Source organism: Phyllostomus hastatus, unplaced genomic scaffold, assembly GCF_019186645.2.
Source record: "Phyllostomus hastatus isolate PE091 unplaced genomic scaffold, TTU_PhHast_1.1 phas_contig_29, whole genome shotgun sequence".
Taxonomy (NCBI): Eukaryota; Metazoa; Chordata; class Mammalia; order Chiroptera; family Phyllostomidae; genus Phyllostomus; species Phyllostomus hastatus.
The window spans coordinates 13,819,446-13,846,850 of record NW_025333835.1 but is presented as its reverse complement, the minus strand read 5'-3'; the positions used below and the strand labels follow the sequence as shown (position 1 = coordinate 13,846,850).

Sequence of the window (27,405 nt, the reverse complement as noted above, 5' to 3'; positions counted from 1 at the left end):
TGTGAGGTTTCTTTTGAGTAATCAGCTGCTGGTCTTATGGAACTCCTCTGTAAGTAACTGTCTCCTTTTCTCTTGCTGCTTTTAAGATTCTCTCCTTATCTTTAATCTTGGGCAATGTAATTATGATGTGCTTTGGTGTGTGCTTCCTCGGGTCCAACTTCTTTGGGACTCTCTGAGCTTCCTGGACTTCCTAGAAGTCTATTTCCTTTGCCAGATCAGGGAAGTTCTCCTTCATTATTTGTTCAAATAAGTTTTCAATTTCTTGCTCTTCCTCTTCTCATTCTGGCACCCCTATGATTCAGATGTTGGAACATTTAAAGTTGTCTAGAGATTACCAAGCCTCCTCGTTTTTTTGAATTCTTGTTTCTTCATTCTGTTCTAGTTGAATGTTTATTTCTTCCTTCTGGTCCAAACCGTTATATATGATATGAGCCCCAGTTTCCTTTCCTTCACTGTTGGTTCCCTGTATATTTTTCTTTATTTTGCTTTGCATAGCCTTCACTTTTTCTTCTATTTTGTGACAATACTCAACCATTTCTGTGAGCATCCTGATTACCAGTGTTTTTGTTGCGGAAATGTCACTCGCACTCGGGGAAGATGATGAAGCACAAACTTTATTACATGCGCGGGCTCAAGGGAGGGTTAATTCCCAAATCCTGAGCTGAAAAAGGCTAGGTTAGGGGTCCTTTTTATATACCAGTTACACAAGCAGAAAGGGAGGGGGAACCAGCTGCTGAAAGCAAGCATTCAGAAGCAGGAGTAAGGTCAGTGGCCTTGAGATAACCAGCCGTTGCCTTGGTGACGACTGGTCAGCTCCTACAGTCCTGTGTGAAATTTTGCAAGTGTTACAGTTACAGAGGAACTTTTGGAGTTTTTCTTTTCCTGCTACATTTTGAACTCTGCATCTGATAGGTTGGCTATCTGTTCATTGCTTGGTTCTATTTTTGGAGCTTTGATCTTTTCTTTCATTTGGGCCAATTTCTTTGTCTCAGCACACCTATTATGTAGTAAGGGGCTGAGCCTAAGGTATTCACCAGATCAAGGCAACTTAAGTACCTGAGTTGTGGTCCTATATGTGGGGGAGTGGTCAGAGAGGGAACAATGGTGCTTGCTTGGCTCTCAGCTGACTTTCAGTCACTTCCCTCTTCCCTCTTCACTTCCCTTGCTACCCACAAGCAAATTGGGCCCCTCTGGTGCTGATTCTTGAGTAGATGGGTTTGTCTATGTTCCAGGATCCTGTGGGTCTCTCCAACAAGCTCTCCTTTGAGGCTTAGTATCTCTCCCACCACCACAACCCCCACAAGTTTTTATAGACAGAGGTTTTTAAGCTTTCTTTTTCCCTGCTGGGACCCTGGGTTGCACAGTCTATCTCCCTCCCTGGTTTTGCTCCCAGTTATCCACATGCAAATGTGGGACCATCAGCCCCCATCTTGCCTGCCCACTTCTCCAGCTGCTGCCTTGCCACACATCCTCTCCACCTTGGCTGCCTATCTCTACCCTGGAGAAGTGGAGAAACATCCATCTGGATGGATGTTTCTTCTTTAACTTCTCAGTCATTGGATTTCTATGCAGTTTGATTTTCTGGCTGATCTGGTCATTTTTTGTTTTTAAATTAGTTGCTGTCCTTCTTTTGGTTGTGTGAGGAGGCAAAGTACATCTACCTATACCTTCATCTTAGCCGGAAGTCAATAAAATTTTTTTAAAGACTGTATTAATTAGTACTTTCAATCACCCAAATGATCTAAAACTTAATTTTGTTCACATAAATTATCTTCTAAGGAAAAAATAATTTTCATAAAATTTTTCTTTACCCACTTACTTTTTAAAAAGAATATAGGATTAGGACTTTAAAAATCACATAATATATTTGACTGTACAATTAAAAATCATATAATATATTCAACTATGCAATTAAAGAATAACACTAAACTGTCATGCACTTGTAATTTAAAAAGTTTGCAGATTCTTCAGTCATTTATACAAGTGACATAATTATTAGAACTAGTCACTTTATATTTTCTGTGTTATATCCACCCTGTTAAATAAGGTACCATTAGACCTATTTTACATAAAGATGAAAAAAATAACACGCAGAGGAACCTGCAAAAATCTCTTTAGTTGCAGAACTGGAAGCACTTACCACAATGGTAAATATCATTCTAGATCTCAGAGCAACAAAACCCAGCCTCTGTCAGCAACATATACTCCTCCAAAAAGCAAACACTATCTGGCACATTTCTTAATGAGTTATACCTCTCAGAGGTGGACCTGTAACAGGTTTCTGTTTATTGCTGTTAAGAAGAACATTCAGTGCTGCTTCTAAGTTGTTGCCATTATCCATAAGAGCTTGCCTTGATGCTTCCTTACTAAAGCCCATTTCTGTTATGTGCTTCAGAGCCTTCTCATCAACCTGTAAGGAATGAAGAGAAAATGTATGCTGGTAGACAATAAATAAAGCAAAGTGTAAGTTTTTAACTACATACTATTTTATTAAACTAAAAATTGTATCATATATTTATGGAAAAATGTCAAATAAAGAAAATATTCACTTGCTGTTTTTTTTTTTTATACCAATAGCCAAGGAAGAATCAACATGATATGCAGGGCTATGCCTTGAGTACCCTCTGACTTTACAAGTACCATTACCAATGCAAAACAAAAACAATTTATGATATGCTAGAATAAGGCTTTTGAAAATAGTAGACAGGAAAAATGACCTAATTAAAAATTGCTATGGTTAATACTCCATTCTAGAAAGAAAATATAATTTATATAGCACCTGCCCTAAATGTAAAATAAAATGAAGCTAACAAAATGATAGCATCATTTTTTCTTTGTTTTTTCTACTCTCCATTGCTGCACCATACTGCTGTATATTTATTAGCCATATAATCTATCTATGATGCTTTGACAGTCTGTATGCTGAGTAGGAAAATCTACTTTACAAATGCCAGAACCCAAATCTCCTTGACAAATCTAGACCCAAATTCCAGAGCTGTTTAAGCAATATAAACATATCTCATGAAGGAATTCCTTCAGTCATGGCCTGCTGTGAAATACATAACTAACTTTACTACATTTAAGAATTCAGATGGATAAGTTTTCAGATATACATGGCACGCATGTTGCAGGCAGTCACTGATACCCATGCAGACATTGATAAAAGCGCAGTATTTCTTCCCAAACTCTGACTGTATTCTTCTAAACAAAGAATCCTTTTTAAGCACAATAGCTACTATCAATGGATCAGAGTTGACACATAAGAGAAAATATACATCCATGCTCTAGCTATGCTAAAGTAAATGTAAAGAGGACTGGACATTAAAACTATAATTCCTCTTTCTTTTTTGAAAACTTACCTGAATGTAAAAAATAATCAAACCTTCCAAAACGTTCTCTCTCCTAACTATCTTCCAAGTAAATATCTAATTAAAAAACTGTCCCATACATAGAATTTAACTTAAACACACACACACACACACACACCCCTTTTAATAATGAATTAATCCCCAACCTTGGTACACCTTATTCTAACTTTCTTGTTGACCTGATTTGCATTAACCAAATCTCATTCAAGGTGTTAGCAGGGCCACACTCTCTCTGACATCTCTAGGGGGGAACTTCCTTCCTTTTTCCAGCATCTGTTGTTTCTAGCCATCCCTGGCATTCCTTGGCTTTCAGATGCATCACTCCAGTCACATGACCATCCTTTCACCATGACTCTTCAGGTCATTTTCTCTCTATATGTGGCTCTACCTGTGTCTAAATTTCCCCTCTTTATAAAAAGGTTGAATTAGGGTTATAGTGAATTACAGCATACTCTACTGCCCTCTTTCTAATTTGATGCCACTGTAAAGACCCTATGTCCAAATAAAGTCACATTTTAAGATACTGGTGGTTAGGACTTCAATAAGTCTTTAGAAAAGGATATAATTCAACCTATAATATCATCTATTACAAAAAAAAATTACTTTAAGGAGCTATCAGCTGATCCCCCCAATCAAGCCTTGATCAACTGTTGAAAAACAGAATTGAAAACCATCCAACTTACAAAAGCATTTTATACCTAATTATTAGAATAATTCATGTATACTCAAATTTATACCAGTATTTTTAGTTATTCTTTTAATGGTCCTTTTCATTTTTGAATAACAATTCTCCTGGATATACAATTCTTGGTTAACAGTTTTTCCTTTCATTAGTTTCAATATATCACCCCATTGCTTTTTTTTGCTTCCATAGTTTCTAATGAGAAATTAGCTATTTATCTTATTGATCTTTCCTGTTCTTGATGAGTTGTTTTTCTTTCACTGATTTTAAGACTTCTCTGTTTCAGCTTTCAACAACTTGATTATAATGTGTCTTGTTGTGTCTCTCTTTGACTTTATCCTCCTAGAGTTTGTTAAGTTTCTTGGATTTGTAGATTCATGATATCATCACATTTGGGGCTATTATTTCTTGATATATTCTTTCCATCCCTTCCTCTCTCCTCCTATTGGGACTCCCACAGTGTATATGTTAGTATATTTGACTGTACCCTACAAGTCCCTTCAGCTCTATTTTCCTCCATTCTTTTTCTCTTTCTGCCTGTTACTCTGGGTCACGTTAATTGCCATATACTAAAATTCATTGAGTCTTTCTTCTGCCTGTTCTAGTCTAATGTTTAATCTGACTAATAATTTCTTTTGAATTTCAGCTAATGTATTTTTGAGCTCCAGAAATGCTGTTTGGTTTCTTTCTTATAATTTCTACCCATTCAAAAAACAATTATCTCTTCATTGGTATTCCCTACTGGTTCAAATATTGTCCTCATGATTTCTTTTATTTCATTGTCAATGGTCCACTTCAGTCCTCTGAACATATTTAAGACAGTTAAAGTCTTAGTTTAGTAAGTCTAATGCCTGGGTTTCTTTAAAAATAATGTCTGTCCATTTCTTTTTTCTATGACTGAGTCATATTTTCCTGGGTTGTTATTGTTTTTGTTTGTTTGTTTGTTTGTTTTTGGTGTGCTTTGTAATTTTTTTGAGAACTGGACATTTTGAATACTACAATGGTGATAATTTTGGAAATCAGATTCTCCCTCCTCCTCAGGAACTGATGGTGTTACTTGATAAAGACTGCAGTTTTAAATTTGTTTAGGTACTTTCAAAATTTCCTTTGCAAAAATTATATTCCTTGTTTATGTGTTCACTGAAGTATTTGTTCTATTACCTCTATGATTGGCATCTCCATCAATCACTACTCTGCATACTGAAGAGTCTGACTAGGCTCCATGGTGATAAAACAGTTACTTCAGACAGTGCTTGTCAACAATAATTATTTCAGTGAATAGGCCAATTCCTAGAAATTTCTATATTGCCATCTTTGTGATATCACTGCCTTCATATGTTTTTAATATTTTTCAATTACCCCAAGTGCAAGCCTCTGGTATTCTATGCCAAAACATTCCTATAGAAGTGTTCTCAATTTACTAATGTTTAAGAGCTTCTTAAGTTAGGGATCATGTATTTTTGAGTTTGCTATATTGACTTTGTCCTTAAAACCCTGAATTTTTTCCCCAAGAATTAAATGGGCATATGTACAAGGAAAAGAAAGCCTGGTCCATAATTACAAAACCATTCTCCTTGGCCAGTGTTTAATTAATTTATGAGGCATGTGACCTATTTTTAGTACATGAGACACAAATGAAAGTTGCAGAAGATTCCAAAAATATTTTATTATCTGATAAAACAGACCCATTCCCAGGGAATGAACTCCTTTTCTTCCTGATTCTGAATTTTTTCAATGGCTATTTAATGTATACAGAATCCTGTAACAATAAATCACAGGGATGCTCACCAGAGTCCCAACATTGTTAAATTTATCAATTTGTGTAACCATCTTATCTCTGAATTTCTTGTTATATGAGATAATAAACCCACATTATTTAAGCTAGTCTTATTAATCTGTATCCTACAGATAATATCATCCAAAGTAATTCAACCTTTAAAGACAGAGGAAAATGAATTCTTGTCAGTTCTGTTACATCTAAGGATATTGCAGCATATTAGAAATATGTTTGGCTCTTCTTATTTATCTTAAAATTCCCGGTATATATTATAATTGAGTCTGTAATATATATGGACTTATTTCAATGTTTTTTTCAAAGACAAAACAAAACAGAGACAAATTTGAGAAAAAATGTGAGAAGGGCAGATAACTGCGTTTTAATGCATCAACTTTTATTAGAATATAATTTCCATTGAGAACCTTCTACATAATTTTATGAATCCATTCCAAACGATGTTATTCAGACATTATAAATTTAAATAAAATGGAAGTTTTAAGTAAATTATTTTTCAAACAATCCAAATTTTCCATGAATGAACTGTAAATCTTAATGAAAGCCTTTTTAGAGTTATAATATCCATCCATAATACACTGGAGGCCAATGGTGGTTCCAAGAAAAAATAAATCATCAAGGCTATTAAAGAAAGAACACATTAACTTTGTGTTGGTTCTTCAGTCTTACCAGTTCTCTGTAGACACCCTCATGTTTCCCCTCTGATTTGGTGGACCTTTCTTTCTGTAAAATTTCCCTATTTCGGTTACCAGCAGCACTCATGTTGAGATTACTTCTAGCACCACCACCACCTCCTCCAAATGTCTTGGTCTTTAGATAAGAGAAAGGAAACAGAGATGTAAATAAATAGCATTTAAAAATAATTCTAAAGGCTAAGCTACAACTAAAAATGTCTAACAAAATTGAAGTAGTTAAAAGTTCCTTAATTATATTGTACATGAAAAAACAAATTGTTAGCTAATTTTTTAACAAATATTTATTAGCCATAATCTTTTTTCCCCACAAGTCTAGGCAGAGCAATAAAATAATTACATAACTATAATCTCTAAGTGTACAAGGCAAGTCATCATAATAAATTCAAGTAGACAATAATATAGAAGAAAATTACATAATACTAGCACTATGGAGAATGGGTGTCAAAAATAATTCTGGGGTAGACATACTTGACTAATATCATGATCCTTGGGTTACAAATCCAGCTACATGGCAAGGCTATCATCAGTAAGGCATTAAACATATCTGAGAGTCAGTTACATCATGTCCGCAATCTAGTAATATAAATCTATAATCTTAGAAGGCAAACAAACAATATAAATTTCAACAATAGATTAAAACTTTTATTACTAATTTATTATTCATATTAATTACATATGCTATGATTTACCAACCATATATGAAAATTTTAATGTCCATATTTCTTATTTTGCCTAACTTATTTGAATAATTACATGTATAATCAAATTTAAAAATTTTACTTGATTTCAGTTATGTTTTATCAAAGCTATTCTGGAAAGACTATAGCATAAAGAACATTGGTTTGAAAAAATACAAATTCATGATTTAAAAGCATCTCACAGCCCTGGTTGGTGTGGCTCAGTGGATTGAGTGCTGGCCTGAGAACCGAAAGGTCGCTGGTTCGATTAACCAGTCAGGGCACATGCCTGGGTTGCAGGTCAAGTCCCCAGCTGGGGCATGCAAGAGGCAACCAATCAATGCTTTTTCTCCCTCTCTTTGTCCTTCCCTTCCCCTCTCTCTTAAAAAAAATAAAAATAAAAGCATCTTACAGTTGTTACTTGTATAATATTAAATTAAGCATCACTATATAGTATCTTTACAACCTAATAGATCTAATAAAAGAGGAGGAAGTCAAGACTTGATTTTATTAACGATAGTGATCAATATTTTAAAATAGGTTTTAAAATGATTACAGTAAGAAAACATCTTAGATATAAATTTATATAATATTGGGGAATGATTTTGGATCAGATGAAATATAAAGAAATAAAACCTGTAAAACAGAAAAATGATGTTAGATAAGCATTTATGGACAACATAGTAAATATCTCTACTAGGTAGTTGATACATTACAATATATGAATTTAATTCAAATCAAAAGTAAAATGTCATCTTCAAAAACCAAAGCTGTATTACTGAATTCATGTAATTTTTGGTTTATGCAATCCCAGCAAAAAAACAGATTTGGAATGTCTTGACAGTTATTACTTGTACAACCATAAAAAAAAAAATGTGAGTTCATATTAATGAGATACAAAGTTCATTAGGCTGGAGTATAGTTAAGAACACAGGTGGGACTAATTCCTTGGCTCAGCCACACTCTGGAGCCCCTGCCCTGAGACAAGTCATTTAACCTTCTCCTTCCATAGGCCTCCAATTTTTCATGCTTAAAACAGAGAGGAGAAAATTCACCTGCCGGGGATATTTTGAGAATCAAATGACATCATTGACATGAGTGATAAATTCAGTAACTGGTACACGGTAAACACTCATAACAGATGGCAATAATATTATTGTTTTGTTTAATATATTCAAACATAGTTACCTGAAAAGTCTGGAGCCTGACCTGTTCCAAATTAAATATATTCCTGGAATTTAAATTCTGTAACTCCAAAAGTATTTTTTCTTTTGGTGCCAGTGAAATAATCTCATCTTCTGGTTACATTTCCTTATTATTTTCTTTCCATTTTATGGATTAAGAAATAGGATAAATAGTATTTTCAGTATTGCTTTTCAGTACTTTAAAGCAGTTGTTACTCACTAAACATATAAATATCTAGAAACATTACAACTTAAACATTATCCATAAGGCAAGTGATATCCTTTATGAGCCACATCATCTTGTGCATACTATGTGAATTAAGCATATGTGAGATCACCATGACCATGAAACTCAAGTGGGCCTTCAATGCTGCCTAGCAATATTCCTACATTTCCCCAGCCCATCCAACCTCTCAATCTTCTAGACCAGTGTTTTACCTGTTCTCCTCACTACTCAAGCCTCCAGCATCTCATCTTCTACCCCACTGTCATGGTTGGCCTTACCTACTCCCTCACTGAAATAACTAAAATAATCACTGAAGAACTTGAACAATTTTCACCACAACAACCCACCACTGGTATCTGTACACTTATACTTTATCTTAACACCACCTCTATGAATGTTAAGAATAATGTGGAGTGAATGAATGACTTCCCCAATTCTACATTAGTTCTCAGGCCACGTTTTACATGATTTTTTCAACAGTCTTTGGTAAGTTCAACACTCCTTCTTCCATGATACAATTTCTGCATTGTCTTGTTTTCATCCTATCTTATCAGTGATACCTTGGCTGGTTCAACCTCATCCAACCTGTAAGGCTGAAATGCTACCGTGTTCATTCCTTACACTTTTCTCTTCCGTATCAGCCCTAATTCCTTTGGTGATCTCATTTAACTCATGATTTTAAATATCAACCATATGACTACAACTCTCAAATCCATATATCTATTCTGAAGTTCACCCTTCAACTACACTCTTCTGTCTCACTGCCTATCAAATATTGCCACAAGGATATCTGTTAGGTACTTCAACATTAATAGGTTCAAAACAAAACACCAAATATTTCTCCTTCCAACTTGTTCTATCCCAGTCCTCTCTAATTCAAGATAAGCAACTCTACGCAGCTAATTTCTCAAGACAAAGCCCTTGGAATTATTCCTGACATTGCTTCTTCTTTCATGTGCCACATTCAATCTGTCAGAAATCTTGATAACTCTACTTTCAAAATTCCAGATCTGACCACTTTGCACCACCTGCACTGCTGCCATCTTCATTCAAACTACCACCATTTTTCTCCACCTGGATTACATCAATAATTTCCTAACTTGTCTGATTCCAATCCTTCTGCTCTACAATCTGTTCTGACCACAACAGCCAGAATTAGACTTTTAAAATGCAGGTAGCTCAGTTAGTTAGCATGCCGTGTCATCCCAATACGCCAAAGTTGTGGGTTCAATCCCTGATCAGGGCACATACGAGAAACAGCCAAAACTGCATAAATAAGTGTACCAAATCAGTTTCTTTCTCCTTCTTTCTCTCTCTCACTTTCTCCATTCCTCTGTCTCTAAAATATATATTAAAAAATGTAGTCAGCTGATGTTACTGCTGAAAATCCTCCAGAGGCTCCTCATTTCTCTCTGAATAAAGGCCAATGTCTTTAAGATGGCTTACAGGAGCCTATACAGGCAGAACCCCGCTATCACTCAACTTTACATTCTACTACTTGTCCCTTTGCTCTTTCTGCTTCCACTAGTCACTTTGCTATTTCCCTGAAAATATACTCCTACTTTTGATCCTTTACAACAGCTTTTCCTTCTCCTTACAATAAGCCTCTCAGATAACCACATAATTAATTTCTTATCTTTCCAGTCTTGCTCAAATCTCATTATGATGAGGCCTACTCAAACTACTACATTTAAAACTAAAATCTATAATTTACTCATTTAGTATGTTTACATGCTAAATTTACTGTCTTTACTAGTATGTAAACTACACAAGAATTGCAAAGAATTCTCTATTTTTGAGCATCCTCTTTTAAATTGTATCCCTGCCCCACAAATGGCACTCCAAACTCCCTAACTTAATCTACTTTTCCTTTGTTCTCCATCGCACTTACCAACTTCTAACCTACATAAACTTATATACTTATTATGTATTAGTCTGTCACCCATACAATTATATAAGCTTGATAGGGGTAGGGATCATTTGTCTATCTGTTCACTGATTTAACCTAAGCATTTAAAATGCTTCCTGCATACAGCAGGTTCTCAAAAAAATAGTTGCTCAACAAAGGAATAAAGGAAAAAAAACAGAATGAAAATCATCACTTAGTCATTTGTAGTAGATTTCACCAAATCAATATAAGTATTTTGATGAAAGATCCTAAAACATCCTTTTAGAACAATTACATTGTTACATGATTTTGATGTTCAGAAAGATTAAACATAAATATGCATGTACAGTTATCAATATATAGAGATATACAAATACAGATATAATCTACTGTAATACACATAGGTTTAGTCCCAGAATTGTCACTGGGTAAACTCAGGTAACTTCTCAGCCTCCATCAACTCCATCATATATAAATTGAGAAGTTAAGTGTTCTTCAGATAACTATGACTTTTTACTTATCAAATACTTATGGGAAAATATAACATGATCAATTATGACTTTAAAAAATGAAACGTATTACAGTATGTTAACTATGTTCCAGTAAATAAATAGTAGTAACCACATCAACCAAAATTTTGAGAGAAAAGTTGAAGAAAAGTATAAATCAAAAGAACTTTCCCAAAGTCATTAAGAATTTGATATATCCCCAATATCCTCTTCTGAAACTCCAAAATTTTAGTAGCTTTTTGGGAAAAAGAAATATATTTCATGTAAACTGTGTAAAATGTATTAATTTCAGAATTATTAAAAATCATTTTTTTAAATGTGCTTTACAGTAGAGAAAATACTAAAAAATGTCAATAGTCATGTTTATCAAGTGCTTTTTAGCAAAGGAATATGATGATCTGTGGCATCTAGCATTCTAAATATTTTCAAGATTATCAATTTTAATTCTCACCATAACTACATGAAGTAGGTACCATTATTATCTTTTTTCATAGATAAAGAAAAACAGGTTACAAAATGTAGTAACATATCCAAGCTTGTCAGCAGGATATGCTTCCAGGTTGCCTCATCCCAGAGTCTGTGCTCTTGGCCTCTACACTAGACTGACGATGATAGGAAGACATGCTGCAGAAGAACAACCAAAATGCAAGAAGTCTCCTCCTTCAACTTTGTGTATCAATAGAAGAGCAGTTAGCTAAGATTCGTTACTGATGTTGATAAAGAAAACTATTTCAATCTTACTGATTAAGAAAAGCCTGTCTAAACTACTAATTCATGAATTAAAATCTATTATTAAAGTCTGAAAATCAATAACTAGAGAAAACACATATTTCAAGTAAGAAAGAATTTTAAAATAATTTTTAAAACATTTGGATATTAATAGTACATAATAAGGGGATGTGCACATGCATAAATATATACATGATCTTAAGAAAAAATATTTTTTACTATACATTAAATAGATTTAAGAATGAAAACTAACAGGTGTTAAGTCTGAGGTACTACTGATTATCCTCTGATTTTTGCCTGCATTCTCAGAAGTCACCAAGAGAAAAATTACAGGAGAAAATTATCCTCAAAAAGTGTTATCAAGCTCGACCAATGATAGGAAACCCTCTACTGAAAATAAAAAGCTTTGGGTTCAGCTGCTACAATGTTAAAAGAAAAGAAAGGGAGAAAAAGAAAAGAAAAGAAGTGTGGTTGCTAGAAAGAGTAACTTAATGGGATTGTCGAGAGGATTTGGAAAAAGAACATTGGACCCAGGGTGTAAGCTTGAGACTCCATATGTACCAGGGGATTTTCTGCTGATACCTGGAGAATGTCAAAAGTTTGTTGTATTAGTTACCATATGTGAAAAAACAATAGTAATTATAAGTAATCTAAATAGAACATAATGATAAGAAATAAGAAAAATATATTACTATTTAGTTTCTTACTTCTTTGCTCTTTGCAACTTCTGCAATAGCAGCAGTCCTTTGCTTTTCAAATTCATCATTATCATTTGCAGGTTTGACAGGCATTGTAACTTGCAGTGTCTTCCTTCGATCAAGTTCTCTGCTATCCATTTGGACATGAGATACACACTTCTGGTAATAATAAATAAAAATCAGCCATTTCAGTAGTTCCCAAGGAGATTCAAGGTCTTCATAATAAAGTATTATCTCTTCAATAAAGTTTGTATCACAACAGCTGAGAGCCCATAAAAATATAATTCTTTCACATACACTTAAAAATAAAAGTAGAAAACTGATCAAAGTAACTTTTATATAAGTGTAATCAGTAAATACAATGGAAAGCTTGACAAAAATGTGCCCGCCTAAAACAGGGCCCATATTTACAACACACATGAAAGCAGGAGATCTAAATTTCATTTTAGGAAAATGATGTAAAATAATTTAAATTTCAAACTATCTGTACTATTACACAAGAAAAAATAAATTGAGGTTTTTTTAAGAGCTTGATTCATACATTATGCCTTAATATCCTTATGAGGGTTAAGTAGTTGAGTTATTTTAACATATAAAAAGATGTATCTGAACTTATAAACCAAAAGCTAAAAACAAACCCTGTCCCTCAATCTGGATATAAAATTTTTTATTTTTAGTCTCATAAAATAAATTGAGAAAGTCATCATTGCTGAAAAATAAGCCCTGATTTCTAGTTCTTCCTTCTACTTGTAGCAGTAAAAATCCTATACAATAAACCTTTTCTCAACTCATTGATAAAACAAAGAAAACATGCTTTCAAACAAATGTCTTATACAAACACAGATTTTGAGCAACATAAATAAATATATCCTGTACATAGCAATAGACAGCCAGCATTATCTGCCTTTAACCCATATACAGGCTGAGATAAGATGAAAATAATTTTTCACCCGGCTGGCATAGCTCAGTGGATTGAGCGCGGGCTGCGAATCAAAGTGTCACAGGTTCGATTCCCAGTCAGGGTACATGCCTGGGTTGCAGGCCATGACCCCCAGCAACCGCACATGGATGTTTCTCTCTCTCTCTCTATCTCCTTCCCTTCCCTCTCTAAAAATAAATAAGTAAAATATTTAAAAAATAAATAAATAAAATAATTTTTCAGAATGGACTTCATAAACAAATAATATTATTGATACTATAACTTTTATTATCCTTCCTAAGGCAAAAAAATTGTAAAACACACTTCAAATTTTTATAAATAGTTAAATAATAAGTCTGAGCAATTTATAAAAGAAACATTATCACCAAAATGTTTAAGGGAAAAGCATATTCTTACAAACATATCACTTATTACTTTCAAATACAAATTACTGGAATATTTACACTCTGTTTTTATTCTGGGGTTTTCCTTACACTAGTAGAAGTGAGGGCATCACCAGCACAGATCCCACCACAGGGCATCGTGCCTCCTTTTATCTTCACTGTGTCATGTTGCAAAGCCCAATAAAAATGGACATATTTTTAAAATTCTTTCAAAATACACATGATGCCAGAATTACTTTTATTTAATTTTGACTAGACTCTACAAAAAGGTTTTTGAAGAGGCTACCATCTGATCCTGCCCATTTATCTTCTGATCACCCTTTTCACATAAAATCTTTTTTAAGCTGTTACAGATACACAGGTCTCTGTTTCCTACCTGTTGGGTCTCTAACTCACCCTCAGTACTCTCATCTGAGCCCATAGTCTCAACGAAAAATAAAGAACAAACGCAAGGTGGAATACAAATAGCTAAATCTGGTGGCATCGTGTGGCAAAGAGCAAGCTGTCATAGGGATTATTCTCAAACTGCTCAGGGATACAGCAGGGACAGGCTAGAGGAGATGGCACTGAATGCAGTCTGCTGCTGAGCACAACCAGGAAGTCGCAAGATACCAGCCCGCTGAGCAGCTACCCCAAGGTAACATGTTGCAGTAACCTTTAGCTTATGTCACAGGAGGATCAGTGTAGCTGTGATTGAAAAAAAAAATCCCTCTGAAAACAAAACTATGTCCCTGCATGACATGGGCATTTGGATCAAGGAAGACAACAGAACCTTGAAAGGGGCGCCCGGGACTGCAGGCTCTCTGAAAGTGCAACGATGCCCCTTCCTTGCCCCCTGTCTTCTCATGTCTTGTCTCCTTCTGTTGACACTTTTGTTTTATTGTTCCCTCTTTTATTTTGATAAACAAAATGAGAAATTATAGCATATTTTTATCTTCTTTTGCATTCCTCTCAAAAAAAAATGCTCCACTACCATCTTATCTTAATTAGTTATTAACTGCTCTTCAGGTGTGCCTCTTAATTTCTTCAATCTTTGGGTTAACAGCTCTTGAGAAAAGCACCTACACCCATGATTTAATTGCAGTAAAGAAAAAAAGCAATTATTAAATTCCTTTACTGAGTATATTTCCATACAACTCTCTGACCTCTGAATGAATAGTTCAGCACAAAACTAAAAACAGCTTGACACAAATGAAAAATACCTTTTGTTGATTAAATTACATCTGCCAATATGAATGTCATTACCTGTCCAAAAGGCACAAAAGGGGGTGGTCCACCTTCAGTTCCAATATTGCTTCTATTATGTTTTGACAAGCTCTGTGAAGAAAGTGAGTCACAAAACAAAAAATATATGTTAAAAAGTTTACATTTACAATGCACCAGGAATCTACTTATTTTAGTATGTTTTTATTTAAAAAAGGCTTTCATAAATTATTGTCAAACTAGACAAAATATTTTATTCCTAACTTCAATAATTAGGCAGAGGCTCTCCCCTAATCTTCCCGTACAAAACACACATTCACAACCTTTTTCTAAGATGTTCCCATAAGAACAAAACACAGCCCTGGCTGGTGTGGCTTGGTTGGCGCATCGTCCCATAAACCAAAAGGCTGTGTGTTTGATTCCCAGTCAGGGCACGTGCCTAGGTGGCAGGTTCCATGCCTGGTCCAGGTGCATACAAGTGGTGACCAATTGATGTCAATGTTTCTCTCCCTCTCTCTCTTCCTCCCTTCACTTTTATTACTAAAATTAATAAGTGTGTCCTCAAGTGAGGATTAAAAAGAAAAGAACAAAACACAGTAAAAATCTCCTCAACAAGTAGTAAATTCAAATATTACATACTTCAGTAACAAAAATTTTACTTTAAACCATATTAAAATATTTGTCTGAATCAAATATTAAGAAATCACCTTTAAAATAAAATTGTTGAGGCAGAAAATCTATTAGCAAACAACATACTTGTTATATTGCAGTATAATAAGAAATACATATTAGTCTTTATCCCCAGTTCTTGGAACAGGGTTCCAAAGTGTTTTCACTAGAAACAGTATAAGCAACCTATCTGCATGGCATGGAAAATGTAGCCCAGCCCCTGATTCAGAAAACCAATGGGGAGCGAATTGGCACACAGGAGCTGAGCCCACGGATCAGTTTTCCTGTGGGGAATCAGGCGTGCATTGTACCTAGGCTGCTTTGAGGCTTGCTTTTTGCTAAAACTCCCTCACTCTGGATTGAGGCAGCAGATGTTTACTGCGTATCTTTAAAATAGCTTCCTAGAGTCTGTGTTAAACCTCCCAAATATAGAGTGTAACCAGTCTGACCACCCTTCCCCTTGTATTTGCAAATATCCTTTTTCTTTGAGGTAATTAGCAACATTCTTTCCTTTGTTATCTGTAATAGGTAATCAATCACCCAAAGTGAACCTGTGCAGAGTAAATGAGGACCATCCTCAATGTAATGTACCCAGAAAAGCAATAAAAGCCTGTCCAGGCAGGCGTTGGGGCCCTCTCTCTCACTTAGACAGTGGCCATGCCGTCCCTTTTTCTCCACAGGACTTCTGTAGTCCGTGTGAATTTGTTAATCGCAGCCACAACACATGGACCCCGCTGGTCGAAGTCCACATCAAAACCGTTTATAGGTATACTGATAACAGTGATTTTTAATTATTTAAAAAGATCAAATTGTTACAGTTTATGATATAGTGATTACTTTTAATTAGAATAAAATTTCCTTTGTGATAACTTGTTTTAATCAGAACACTTTCTTGTGCCAGATATATGGAATGAATTAAAGATTTGATGATTCAAAATAACAAGACAAATAAAAAACAAACAAAAAAGACTTTTGAAAATCAACTTACATTTTGAAGTATTCAACCAACAATTGATTAATATAAATAATCTCCCATCCCTCTACTAATTTTGTTTTTCCCTCTAACTCTCATATTTAAAATTAAAGAGTTAACAATGTATTATGAATATGGAAAAAATATTCTCCTTGCAAAAGCAATTTATCACATTATAAATTCTTTTGAAATGTTACTAAGAACCTTCAGAAAGATTTTTTCATTTGTCTATTCCTCCTACTTGTTTCATTTTTGAGATGTTAACATATATTGCTAAGCACTTCTTGTCATTTTTTTCCCAATTGGTACATGACCTGACTGGAAATTGAACCCACTACCTTTCAATCTATGGAATAACGCTCTAACCAATTAAGCCACACTGTCCAGGGTGCTAGTTGCCATTTAATATAAACTCCTAACTTTAAACATTTCTGTATACTTTTAATAATAATCATTACAAAAGAGTTTACCTGTGTTCTTATACCATATACAAAAATTATTTCAAAATGAATCAAAAACCTAATTAAGAACTAAACCCATAAAAACTTCTAGAAGAAAAGAGAGGGAGAAGGCTTCATGACATTGGATTTGGTAATGATTTTGTGGATATGATGCCAAAAGTACAAGTAACAAAAGAAAACAAAAAGATAAAATTGAACTTCATCAAAACTAAAAACTTTTGTGCACCAAAGGACAGTATCAACAGAGTAAGAAGGAAATCCATGAAATATAAAAAAACATTTGTAAATTCTGTAACTGAGAAGGAATTTATATTCAGAATATATTCAGAAATCAAACAGAAAAAAAACAAACCAATTAAAAAAATTGGCAAAGTACTTAAATAGACCATATATCTCCAAAGAAGATATACAAATGGACAATAAGCATATGAAAAAAATGCCAAACATCACTAATCATTTGAGAAATACAAATCAGATCCACAATAAGATTCCACTTCACACCTAATAGGATAGTTAATATTAAAAAAATAAAGAACATAAAATAACAAGTTGGCAAAGATGTAGAAAAACTGGATCCTTTGTGTATTGCTGATTGGAATGTAAAATGGTACAGTCACTGTGGAAATCCAAATGACAGTTATTTTAAAAAGTTAAACTATAACCACGTGATCCCTGAATCTACTTCTAACTATATACCCAAAAGAACTAAAAGCTGAAACTTGAACAGATATTTATACACCCATGCTCATAACAGCATTATTCACAATAGCCAAAAAAGTTAAAAACAATGCTAAATGTCTATCAGTGATGAATGAACAAAATGTGATACAGATACACACACACACTAGATTATTTAGCCTAAAGTTAAGAAATTGTGACACATGCTGCAATATGAATGAAACTTAAAAGACATTATGTTAAGTGAACTAAGCCAGACACAAAAGAATATTGTGTGATTCCACTTGCATAAGGTCCCTAAAGTAGTCAAATTTATAGAGACAGAAAGTACTGTAGAATCATGGTTGCTAGAGATTGGGAGGAGGAGGGGAATGGAAAGTTGATGATTAATGGTACAGAGTTTCACTTTGGGAAGATAAACACATTTCTTCTTTTCTTCCACGCCCCCCCCACCCCCCCCCCGAGTATATAATCAGCTTGCTACAGCTACAACACCACATATAGTTTAAATACTGTTCAATAGTCTCTTCCCCTATTTATTTTATAATAATATTTAGAGTCTTTTTAATTCCCAAATTAACTCCATGGTTTATGATTCCTATGTGTACTACCTGCCAGATGCTCAAGTAACTGAACTCTCCATGGTTTCCACATCACTATGGTTACCAAATCAAAAAAAATATAAAACCAAAGAGAACTATAATTATATTAAGATGTTTTTAAACTCTTTTTAATGTAAATTTTTATTGCTGCCTTACAAGAAATACTAATAGGCTTTCAGGAAACAAAGTGCAAAGATATACAATAAAGCATTACAAGGACAACTATCAAACTACTACTAATCTGCGTGCATGTGTCTGCATGCAGGTGTGTGGGGAACAAGGAAGTTCCTAGAGTGATAACTGACTTTTCAGTCAGTGAAGTAGTAATAATTCTGGCTTAGTTGGGAAAATTATGTAAGATGTTGGTCCGACTTTAGAACACCTTATTACATTTTTTAAAAACTCTAATTATAATACAAACTATAAAATACCAACTTGTAAAAGAAAGGACCACATAAAATGAGTGGGATTTCGCTGGGAAATTCAAAGTTCACAAACTTGGCTCTTTATGTAAAGAGCCAACCATGTACTTGCTTTTGTAATGTTTTCAACTAAACAACAAAGTTATGAAGCATTATCTTATACTACATAGTATAGCAGTCGAAAAGGTAGCTTATTATTATCATAAGGAATGAGCACTAGGAAATAAAAACTGTTCTTAATTCTCATTATCTATTTACCCCCCCAACAGGTACACTTTCCATCTAAGAAAACAGAAAAAAGTAATATATCATAAAATACCAAAGCTTGAAATACTGCTAGGCCACTTGGCTCACTTAGGCAAGATTTGAGAATAGCACAAGAACATCAATTTGAGCTTAAGGAGTAGTTAGCTTTATATGTTTTGTGATTCCTTCATTTCACAATTATGTTATAATATTTATTACATGTAAGACTCAGAGCTACCAGGTGGAGATACAGGAATGCTCAGATCATCACCTGTTAGCAGTCTAATGGTTACCTTAGTATTTAGCTAGCAAAGGGGAGCTAAGGCACTTAGACATTGAGCTTCATAAAATTGGATGCATGAGCCTGTCTGCTCCACCGGGAAGCTACAGCTTCACACTCCAGGGGACCACAGCATTGTGCTCTGCCAAGAGGATTAACACCCCTCCTTCTGCCCTGTGATGGATTGTTGGGGGTTATAGGAGGAGGTGCTGGACGATAAAGGCCTGTCAGTTTAACTAAGAGGTGTAAACCTATGGAAGCCCACAAAAGCATGGAAAGTTGATTGGCTCTTTTGAAATAGCACCTGGTCCATCTCAAGCCAAGCTCCTGGTTATAATCCCAGGGAAACAGAGAAGTGCTGTCACTCTTTCACCTGGCAACGTGTTTGCCCCATGCGCTCTCATGTTCTCTCTCCATAGCCATGTGGCCTTAGCAGCCACATGGCCAGCAGCCATGTGGATTCTGCCACCAGAGCAGCTGGAAACACAAACTAAGATACCTGGATAGGGACTGTCACCACTTATCATCAAACACCTGCAGGCTCCAAAAAACTAAGCTCTCTTTCTCTCTCCCTTTCTCTCCCGATGACCCTCACTTGAGTGGTGCACTATCTTCTTTACTCCGTGGCCATGTTGCCTGAGCAGCCGCATGACCCATGGCTGTGGGGACTGCAGACTCGGGCTCCAGGAGGGAGCCTGAATACTGCAGCACAACAATGGACTGCTGCTGCGAACATACCCTAAGCTAGCTGGACGCTGGAGTGGACCTGACTTTAAAATGAAGTAGAAACTCTGCACAGTGGCTTTTGTCTTGGCCTTACTGAGGACAATGCCGGACATTTTCTTTGGTGAGACGGATGGAGATGGGACATTGGGAAGTTGGGAGGGAAACCCCCTTAATTACACATCATTAATAAACCATACCACAGAGCCCCATCCTCCCGTGCCAGTTCAGAAAATTTATTTCCTCGTGACACCATAAGAACTCGTTTTCTACCAATAACATAATCATAAAGCAAGTTAGCTAACAGGTCTTAAAGTCCATTTTCTGATCTATATGGACATAAAACCCCCCTCACAAGACTATTAAAAGGATTGCATGATATATAGATACAAGAACTCAGAACAATACCTACACACTTTTCAGCAAATATTTGTAGAACTAAACAAAAATGACACAAACAAAAATTCAGACCTTAAGATGCCTATCATCTATTAAAGGAGAAAAGAAATAAACATAATTTTAGTGCCAGGTAAAAAGTAATACACTTCTTAACATGGCTAAAGTGTCCCAAGAATTCAATAAAAGAGCCACAGTTTCACTTTGTGAAGAAACAAGCATCTGATCTGAGTCTAAAAGCACAAAGACAATTTGGCCAGGCAGGGATTTGGAAGGAGAACACAAGATGAATGGTGTATAGTGGAACACTCTTTTTTTTTTTTTAGTTAAACATATAACTGAGGAAAGCACAGAGAATCAAAGATAAAGTAGTTCCACTTGGCTGAAACAAAATCTATGAAAAAAAATTTAGAGAGTTGAAAAGGTAAACTGGAACTAGGGTTAGGTTATAAATGGAACTGAATCCTAAACTAAGGCATTTGAAATAAAAGCAGGGTGTGATCTGTTCTGAGTTATGCTTAAGGAAGATAATATGGCAGAAGTGCATAAACTAGATTAGAAGACGGAGAAAGAATATATATAGAGATCAGTTAAAAGTTTACTGCAGCAGTCCAGGCAAGAGATACTAAGACTTAAATTATCATAACAGCAATCCATCTGGGAAGAAAGGGACAGACATGAGATCTGACTGCAGTGGATCCAGAGAACTGGTTAACGGAAGCAAAGTGAAAAAACAATTACTAGACAGACTACATGACTACAAGGGTGAAGATACTGTTAACACACATGGGGGAAACATCACCTAAGGTGACCAGGAAGCACCTAGTCACAAGAACCCCTTCAATGCAGTGAAATTCTAACTTGTACTCACTTGTATGTATGTATGTATGTATGTATGTATGTATGCATGCATGTAGATGAGAGAAAGATGTATTATTGTGTGTATATGTGCAAACACTTGTTTTTGCATAAACAATTATATACATTACACACAAGGTATAACTTGTTTTGAAAACTAGTCAGTAAAACATGAATTTTCAAAAATAAGTGAAAAAATACTGAAAAATGACATCTGCATTAGAGGAACAATGTACTTAAACAAAGGAAGATACTTTCTATAAAGATCCCTGTACTCCATTCTATTCAACTCTGACACAAGGAATAATGTTACTATTCATTATGGAAAGGTATCCTTAAAACACAGAATGCAACAAAAAGAGTGTAATGTTTTAAAAGTTGAAGACATTCTTCTTAGTTCACACTTACTCTCTGTAACTCCCATTTCTCAATAAGGTGTTCCACTTCACCACCAAGAACTGTGGTATTAGAGTCATTCAAGAGCAGGAATCCATTTTTTACGTCCACAGTGCCTGAGAGCTTAACTTTAGTTCCAGGTGGTGTGTTCAGGCTAAAGCAAAGAAAAAAGCAAAGTTAAGACAAGCTGAAGCTCCTTCTCAAAACTGTGAGTCAGTCTCAGATTATGACTTTGTCAAGTTCTTCAAAATCAGCTAACATAAAAACTATTTTTTAGGAATAAAAAAAAACCCAGACAATAAAATTCATACCTCATAAATGCATGGTAAAGATAAATATAATAAAAGCTATGAAAGTTATTTTCTCAGTAATGCCATGCTGCACAAATATGATTTGCTATTTTTTTCTCTGAGCTTTGGCTATACATTGCAAAGATATACTATATTACAAAATTAAATTTTATTACAGGAAAAGATATCTGACCAGTAATATTCCTAGAAATTTTACATCTATATGAGCTACCATAATGCACAAAAAATAATAACCTTTTAAAAAAGATTTTACTTATTTAATTTTTAGGGAGAGGGGAAAAGAGGGAGACACAGAGGAAGAGAAACATTAATGTGAGAGATAAACATCAATTGGTTACCTGCACTCCAAACAGGGACCAAATCTGCAACAACAGGCATGTGCCTTCAATGGGACTCAAAGCAGCAATCTTTCACTTTGTGGGGCAATGCCCAACCAACTGAGCCACAACGGTCAGAGGAAAACAACGCTCTTTCTCGTTAACCATGCAGTTAAAGATCAAATGAGTTTTGTTTAAAACAGTGGTTTTTCAAACAGTGTGGCACAGGAATTTTTAAAACATGCAATACCTGACTATTTAGTCAAAGGCACTGGCCTCTTTTCCCTCAGATTGCCAAATTTAAAAAAATGACCACAGCCCACACACCAATAGTCATCCATTGTGCATGAATCAAAACTACACTCATACCTACTTTTTGTCAGATCAGCAAAATATTTAATGTTTTCTGATGTGCCACAGAGTTTTAGTAATTAGTTCATTTCTGCCATGAGATGAAAGAGGTTGAAAATTGCTGCTCTAAAACATACTAACTTTTTTGAAACTGCATGGCTGGACCTGGAGATTATTATGCTAAGTGAAATAAGCCAGTCAGAGAAAGACAAATACCATATGATCTCATTTACATGTAGAACTAATAAACTGATAAATAAAAACACACTTAACATTAAAAGAATTTTTCTGTAATAGACTAATATTTTCAGTTTGGGAACAAACATTACACCATAACCCCTTTTACAGAAACTGGAGACAAGATGTTTATCCTGCTACCAATCTTTGGGTAAAAGAATCAATGGAAGAAATCCATGAAATACATTTTTGTCACATCGGTTTATTCTAAAGTTAAAGCACATATACCCAGTCCCACCGCATCCACCTCTTTGCACATTTGACAAGGGACAAAGCACTTCAAATAGGAGTAAAAACTGTCCTAAAACACTTAGAATGAATTAGAAAACCATGCTGAAATGGCTTTACATTGTTCACATTTCAAAAGCTCATGAAATTCACCAAGTGTTGATATATGCAATAGTAAATCAGTGAAAGACCTGGTCTATTAAAAACAGTTGATAAAATAGTTATTAACAACAAGAAATAGAATATTCCTGTTTTTAAAGCTTCAAAGATTGCAAGACATTGTGTGTAACAGGCCACTAAGTCAGCTCCAACTCCTGGCAACCCTGTGAATGCGTGACGTCCACGGTGTCCTGTCCGCTACAGCCCTGCTCAGCTCCTGTAGGCCCAGGCCCTGTGGTTTCTTTTCTGAAGTCCATCCATCTCCAAACCATCCACTTCATCTTCCTCTTTTCCTGCTGTCTTTTATTTTTCCCAGCATCACTGTCTTTTCCTGCATCCTTATGATGTGCCCAAAGGAGGATAGCTTCAGTTTTGTCTTTTTTTTTTTTTTTTTTAATCTCTAGTGATGTTTCAGGCTTAATTGGCTCTAGAACTCGCTTGTTCATTTCTCTGATGGTCCAGGGTATTTGTACGACTCTCCTCCAACACCATTTTCAAAGACATTATCTGATAAAAATTATTCTGAGGACCCCAACATTAATCATTCTTAGTCATCACATGTAACTTACAAAATAAAGGGTCATAAACAGCCTTACCTACCCCTAAAGTATAGTTCTGTTATGTTATATATAGTAAACTTAGGACAGTATCGATCACACTTGAAGATCAGCAACAGCTGAATAGTCATACTAAGTGAAGACGTTCTTCCCAACTCCAGGCAATCAGCAGATCCAAATTTTCATAACTCTATAGTCATTGTTTAGGGATAAATAAAATAAACACCAAGGATACCAGGATGCTGTACTCTTTATCTCTAAAGAAATTACTAATAAACTTATATATTATTTACATAAAACCCATGTGTATTCTTCAAAACCATCTTTTTAGCCAATAATTTTTTACGAACTGGTAAAACTGAAAAATGTAGAATTATATAAAATGAACATATAAAAAACTACATAAGATCTTTAAAAATAGGATACAAATTACTGGTGCATTAAAATTGTGACACTATAACTTTAAAACTTAAAAGAAAAAAATCAAATTATTTGAGGATGGACCTAAATACAGCTGTAACACATCCCTGTAACACTTCTGTTAAACGTGTTTTTGGAAAAGATGAACTGTAAACTAATATGTAACCCATAGACAAACAGCATATTTGTGAAAGAGTTCCAGGAACCAACTTCAAAGGGAGCTGACGCCAGCAACTGGATGTTATGGCTCCAGGAGACTTGCTGACTCTCAGCCATTAAACAATGACGACAACAACAACAACAACAACAAAAACACACCTTTTCTTGACCAGATTCAAGATAATCATCAAAACAGACTATGCTGATTTACATATAGAAAAATTTCAAACCCCTCCCCCAATCTCCTTGTTGTGCCATCTCTCTCCCTCCTAATAAAATCCTCTGCCTGCACTGAGATGCTGAGGTGGTCTGTAGGACAGGAGCCTGCCATCTTCTAGGGCTGCTGCATTTGAGTAAACTGCCTTTCCTTACATCAGCACCCATCTCTACAGTATTGGCTTTCAGAGTGCAGGCAGCTGGACCTGAGTTTGGTATCACAATTTCATTATGATAACTGACAAAGACTTGCACTCAACAGACTAAATTATAGCCCCACTCCCAGAAAAGGATAAGTAGGTGCTAAAGTTTTAAAATAATGTTTATTGCATCACTTTCAGGGCCATAACTAACTCTAATTCAGAGAACATATTTTGGTTTAATTATTATCTTTATTGGCACCCCAGAGTACCTTTACTCTCTCTGTATTGCTGTTTTAAGCAAAACAGAAAAACAAGAAAATAGGGAGAAGTGAGGCAAGACATAGGATGAAAGAGTGGAAAGAAGCACCCCAGAAAAATGCAATGCCCACTGTAAGCAACACATTCTGTACCAGCTCTTTGTTTATCCCCCCTAGTCAGTTCTACCTTCCAAGATAACTACTAACCAAATGTATTTTGAAAATAGTCTCCCAAATTGTTCATGTTAGAACAGTTCTGAAGTGGCTTTTACAGCAACAAAGTAGACATGCTATTTCAATGAGGGAATGAGCAAGAAGCAATGATTTTTTCAATTCTCAAACTGTAATAAATTCAAAGAAAGGAGGCAGTGGATAGCATAAGAGACCCTCCTCTCTGGGCTAATCTTGCTTTCATTTACCTCATAGATACACTCAGCCATAAAATCAGAGAATGAGCCATTATGTGGTCAGTCTACCATCTGAGTCATCTGTGAACTCCGTTGTAGGGGGTCTCACTGAATTTGTCAAAGGAAAGGCTGTATTTCTCACAAAAGCAGGAATCCTCCTACTCTTCAAGAAGAAAACAACATAATCACAAAGTCAATAACCCCCCTTTGTATATGAAATCAACATTTTAAACAAACATATATCTTCTAAGGAAGCAGGTACCCTTACTAGAGAGAAAGATGCTGGTTGAAGGAAAAAAAACAAAGAAGGGGAATCACTCAGCATGGTATATTCAAGGTCTCAACCTTCCACACTTTCTGCCACATAGCTCCTTCAGAGGAAACGTTTCTTCACCTGTTGTCAGAACACGATGTCTTTGCATGTGCTATTCCTCTCTCATCTCTGTCAAAGCATCTATTCATATTTTAAGTCCCATCCTTGGCTCCTCCAAGTAAAGGTAATTTTTCTAGACTCCTAGTCCTTTCAGTTATATGTTTATTATAATTTATAAGCCTATGTGCCTCTCTCATTAGCATATGAGCTATCTAGTGGCAAAATCTAAACCTTGTTTACCTTTGTACCCCCAGCTCCAGGTAAGGAACTGAAACACAATAGATGCTACATACTTGTCAAATGCTTACTCAGGAGAAGAGTATAGTCTCAAAATTTACATTAAATAGTAAGTTCAAAGCAGCAAACATAAACAGATAAAATGACTAAGACGACAAAAAAAGGGGGATTACAAATGTCTAATGAAAATTTCCACTTCAGAAAAAAGAGACTCTCCCACTCCTACCCCCACCCCCCATTGCTTTTCTCCATTCTAACAGGCCTGACTCTAAAAGCCTCTCATGAAAAGAGCCAAAAGAAGGATTTGGAAAATTTTTCTATTATGGAGTTCCAGTAGGGTGGCATACAAACCTCCCTAGTGTTAGTCATTTCCTTAGAAAACTCATTAGCCTATGAACTTTTGTACACTAAATAGTGTGGTGATGGACATAGCTCATTGTCCAAGAACTAGACTGTAATGTAGTTAAAAAAATTCTGTTTGTACTAGGAAATTTTTGAATGACCTAAAACTTACTGAAAATAATTAAAAAGATTATTTTCCATACAAGAACACCTTAAATTTGTGTTTCTATAATTAACATTGAAACAAGGAGTAACTAACACCTTTCTTAACTATTTTTCTATACAGATAAAATAAAGACAAACTTTTAATTTTTTCTGAAAAATTGTAATATGCTTAAGAGTTCATTCCTTCTTTTCAAAGTTCCTAAAATAAAATCCATCTTGAACAGCACATAAAACACTGTAACAAATATATAAAATAAAGTGCCAATCACCTTATTTTTGACATATAACTATATTCTACTGCTGTGCAGCTTATGTGACCATCAGTCATCTGCAAACGCAGCATTCTTGGTGCAGCCTGAGATTCCTCGTTATCCTTTGGTGCAGCAACATTGCGAATTTTTTGAATTTGCAAAACGCATGGACCTTCAAGCTGTGGAAACACAAAGAAATAAATTATCACTTTCTAGCCATAGATTTGTTTTCATTTATGATCTCTTTTCTTTAACGGTCATGCATTATAATTTATAATGATAATTTCAATTAAATAAGGTCAAAATTGAAATGATATAACATATACTGGGGTTGTCTTTTGTATTTAAAGATAAAACTTCAAAACAGTCTCCTAGAGAATATAAAAAAAAATTCTGAATTCATTTCCAGAAAGTGACATGAAAACTTTAGGAGAACAAAACTATGTTTCTGGCTGAAAGGTGTATTAATAGATGTTTTTAGTCTTATGTGCTCTAAATCATTCTTACAGATCTCCCTTCTCCTCCCATGTACATTAAAGAATATTCTGGAATTAAAGAGTTTGTAATATTTTTGAGAAATAGCAACTTTACAGCAGT

At 35.0% G+C, this 27,405-nt stretch overlaps 1 protein-coding gene across 6 annotated transcripts in view; it reads right to left on the bottom strand.

Annotated features, from left to right (window-relative positions):
• Positions 1–27,405, bottom strand: part of TDRD3 (tudor domain containing 3) — a 163,246-nt gene that overhangs the window by 60,184 nt on the left and 75,657 nt on the right. For all 6 annotated transcript variants that reach the window (XM_045839149.1, XM_045839148.1, XM_045839152.1 and 3 more), the window contains 6 exons: positions 26,827–26,987; positions 21,691–21,832; positions 15,017–15,088; positions 12,458–12,607; positions 6,512–6,652; positions 2,254–2,410 (listed from right to left, as the gene is read on the bottom strand). In XM_045839149.1, the coding sequence (XP_045695105.1) occupies positions 2,254–2,410; positions 6,512–6,652; positions 12,458–12,607; positions 15,017–15,088; positions 21,691–21,832; positions 26,827–26,987 (823 nt within the window). The remainder of the gene's footprint in view (positions 1–2,253; positions 2,411–6,511; positions 6,653–12,457; positions 12,608–15,016; positions 15,089–21,690; positions 21,833–26,826; positions 26,988–27,405) is intronic.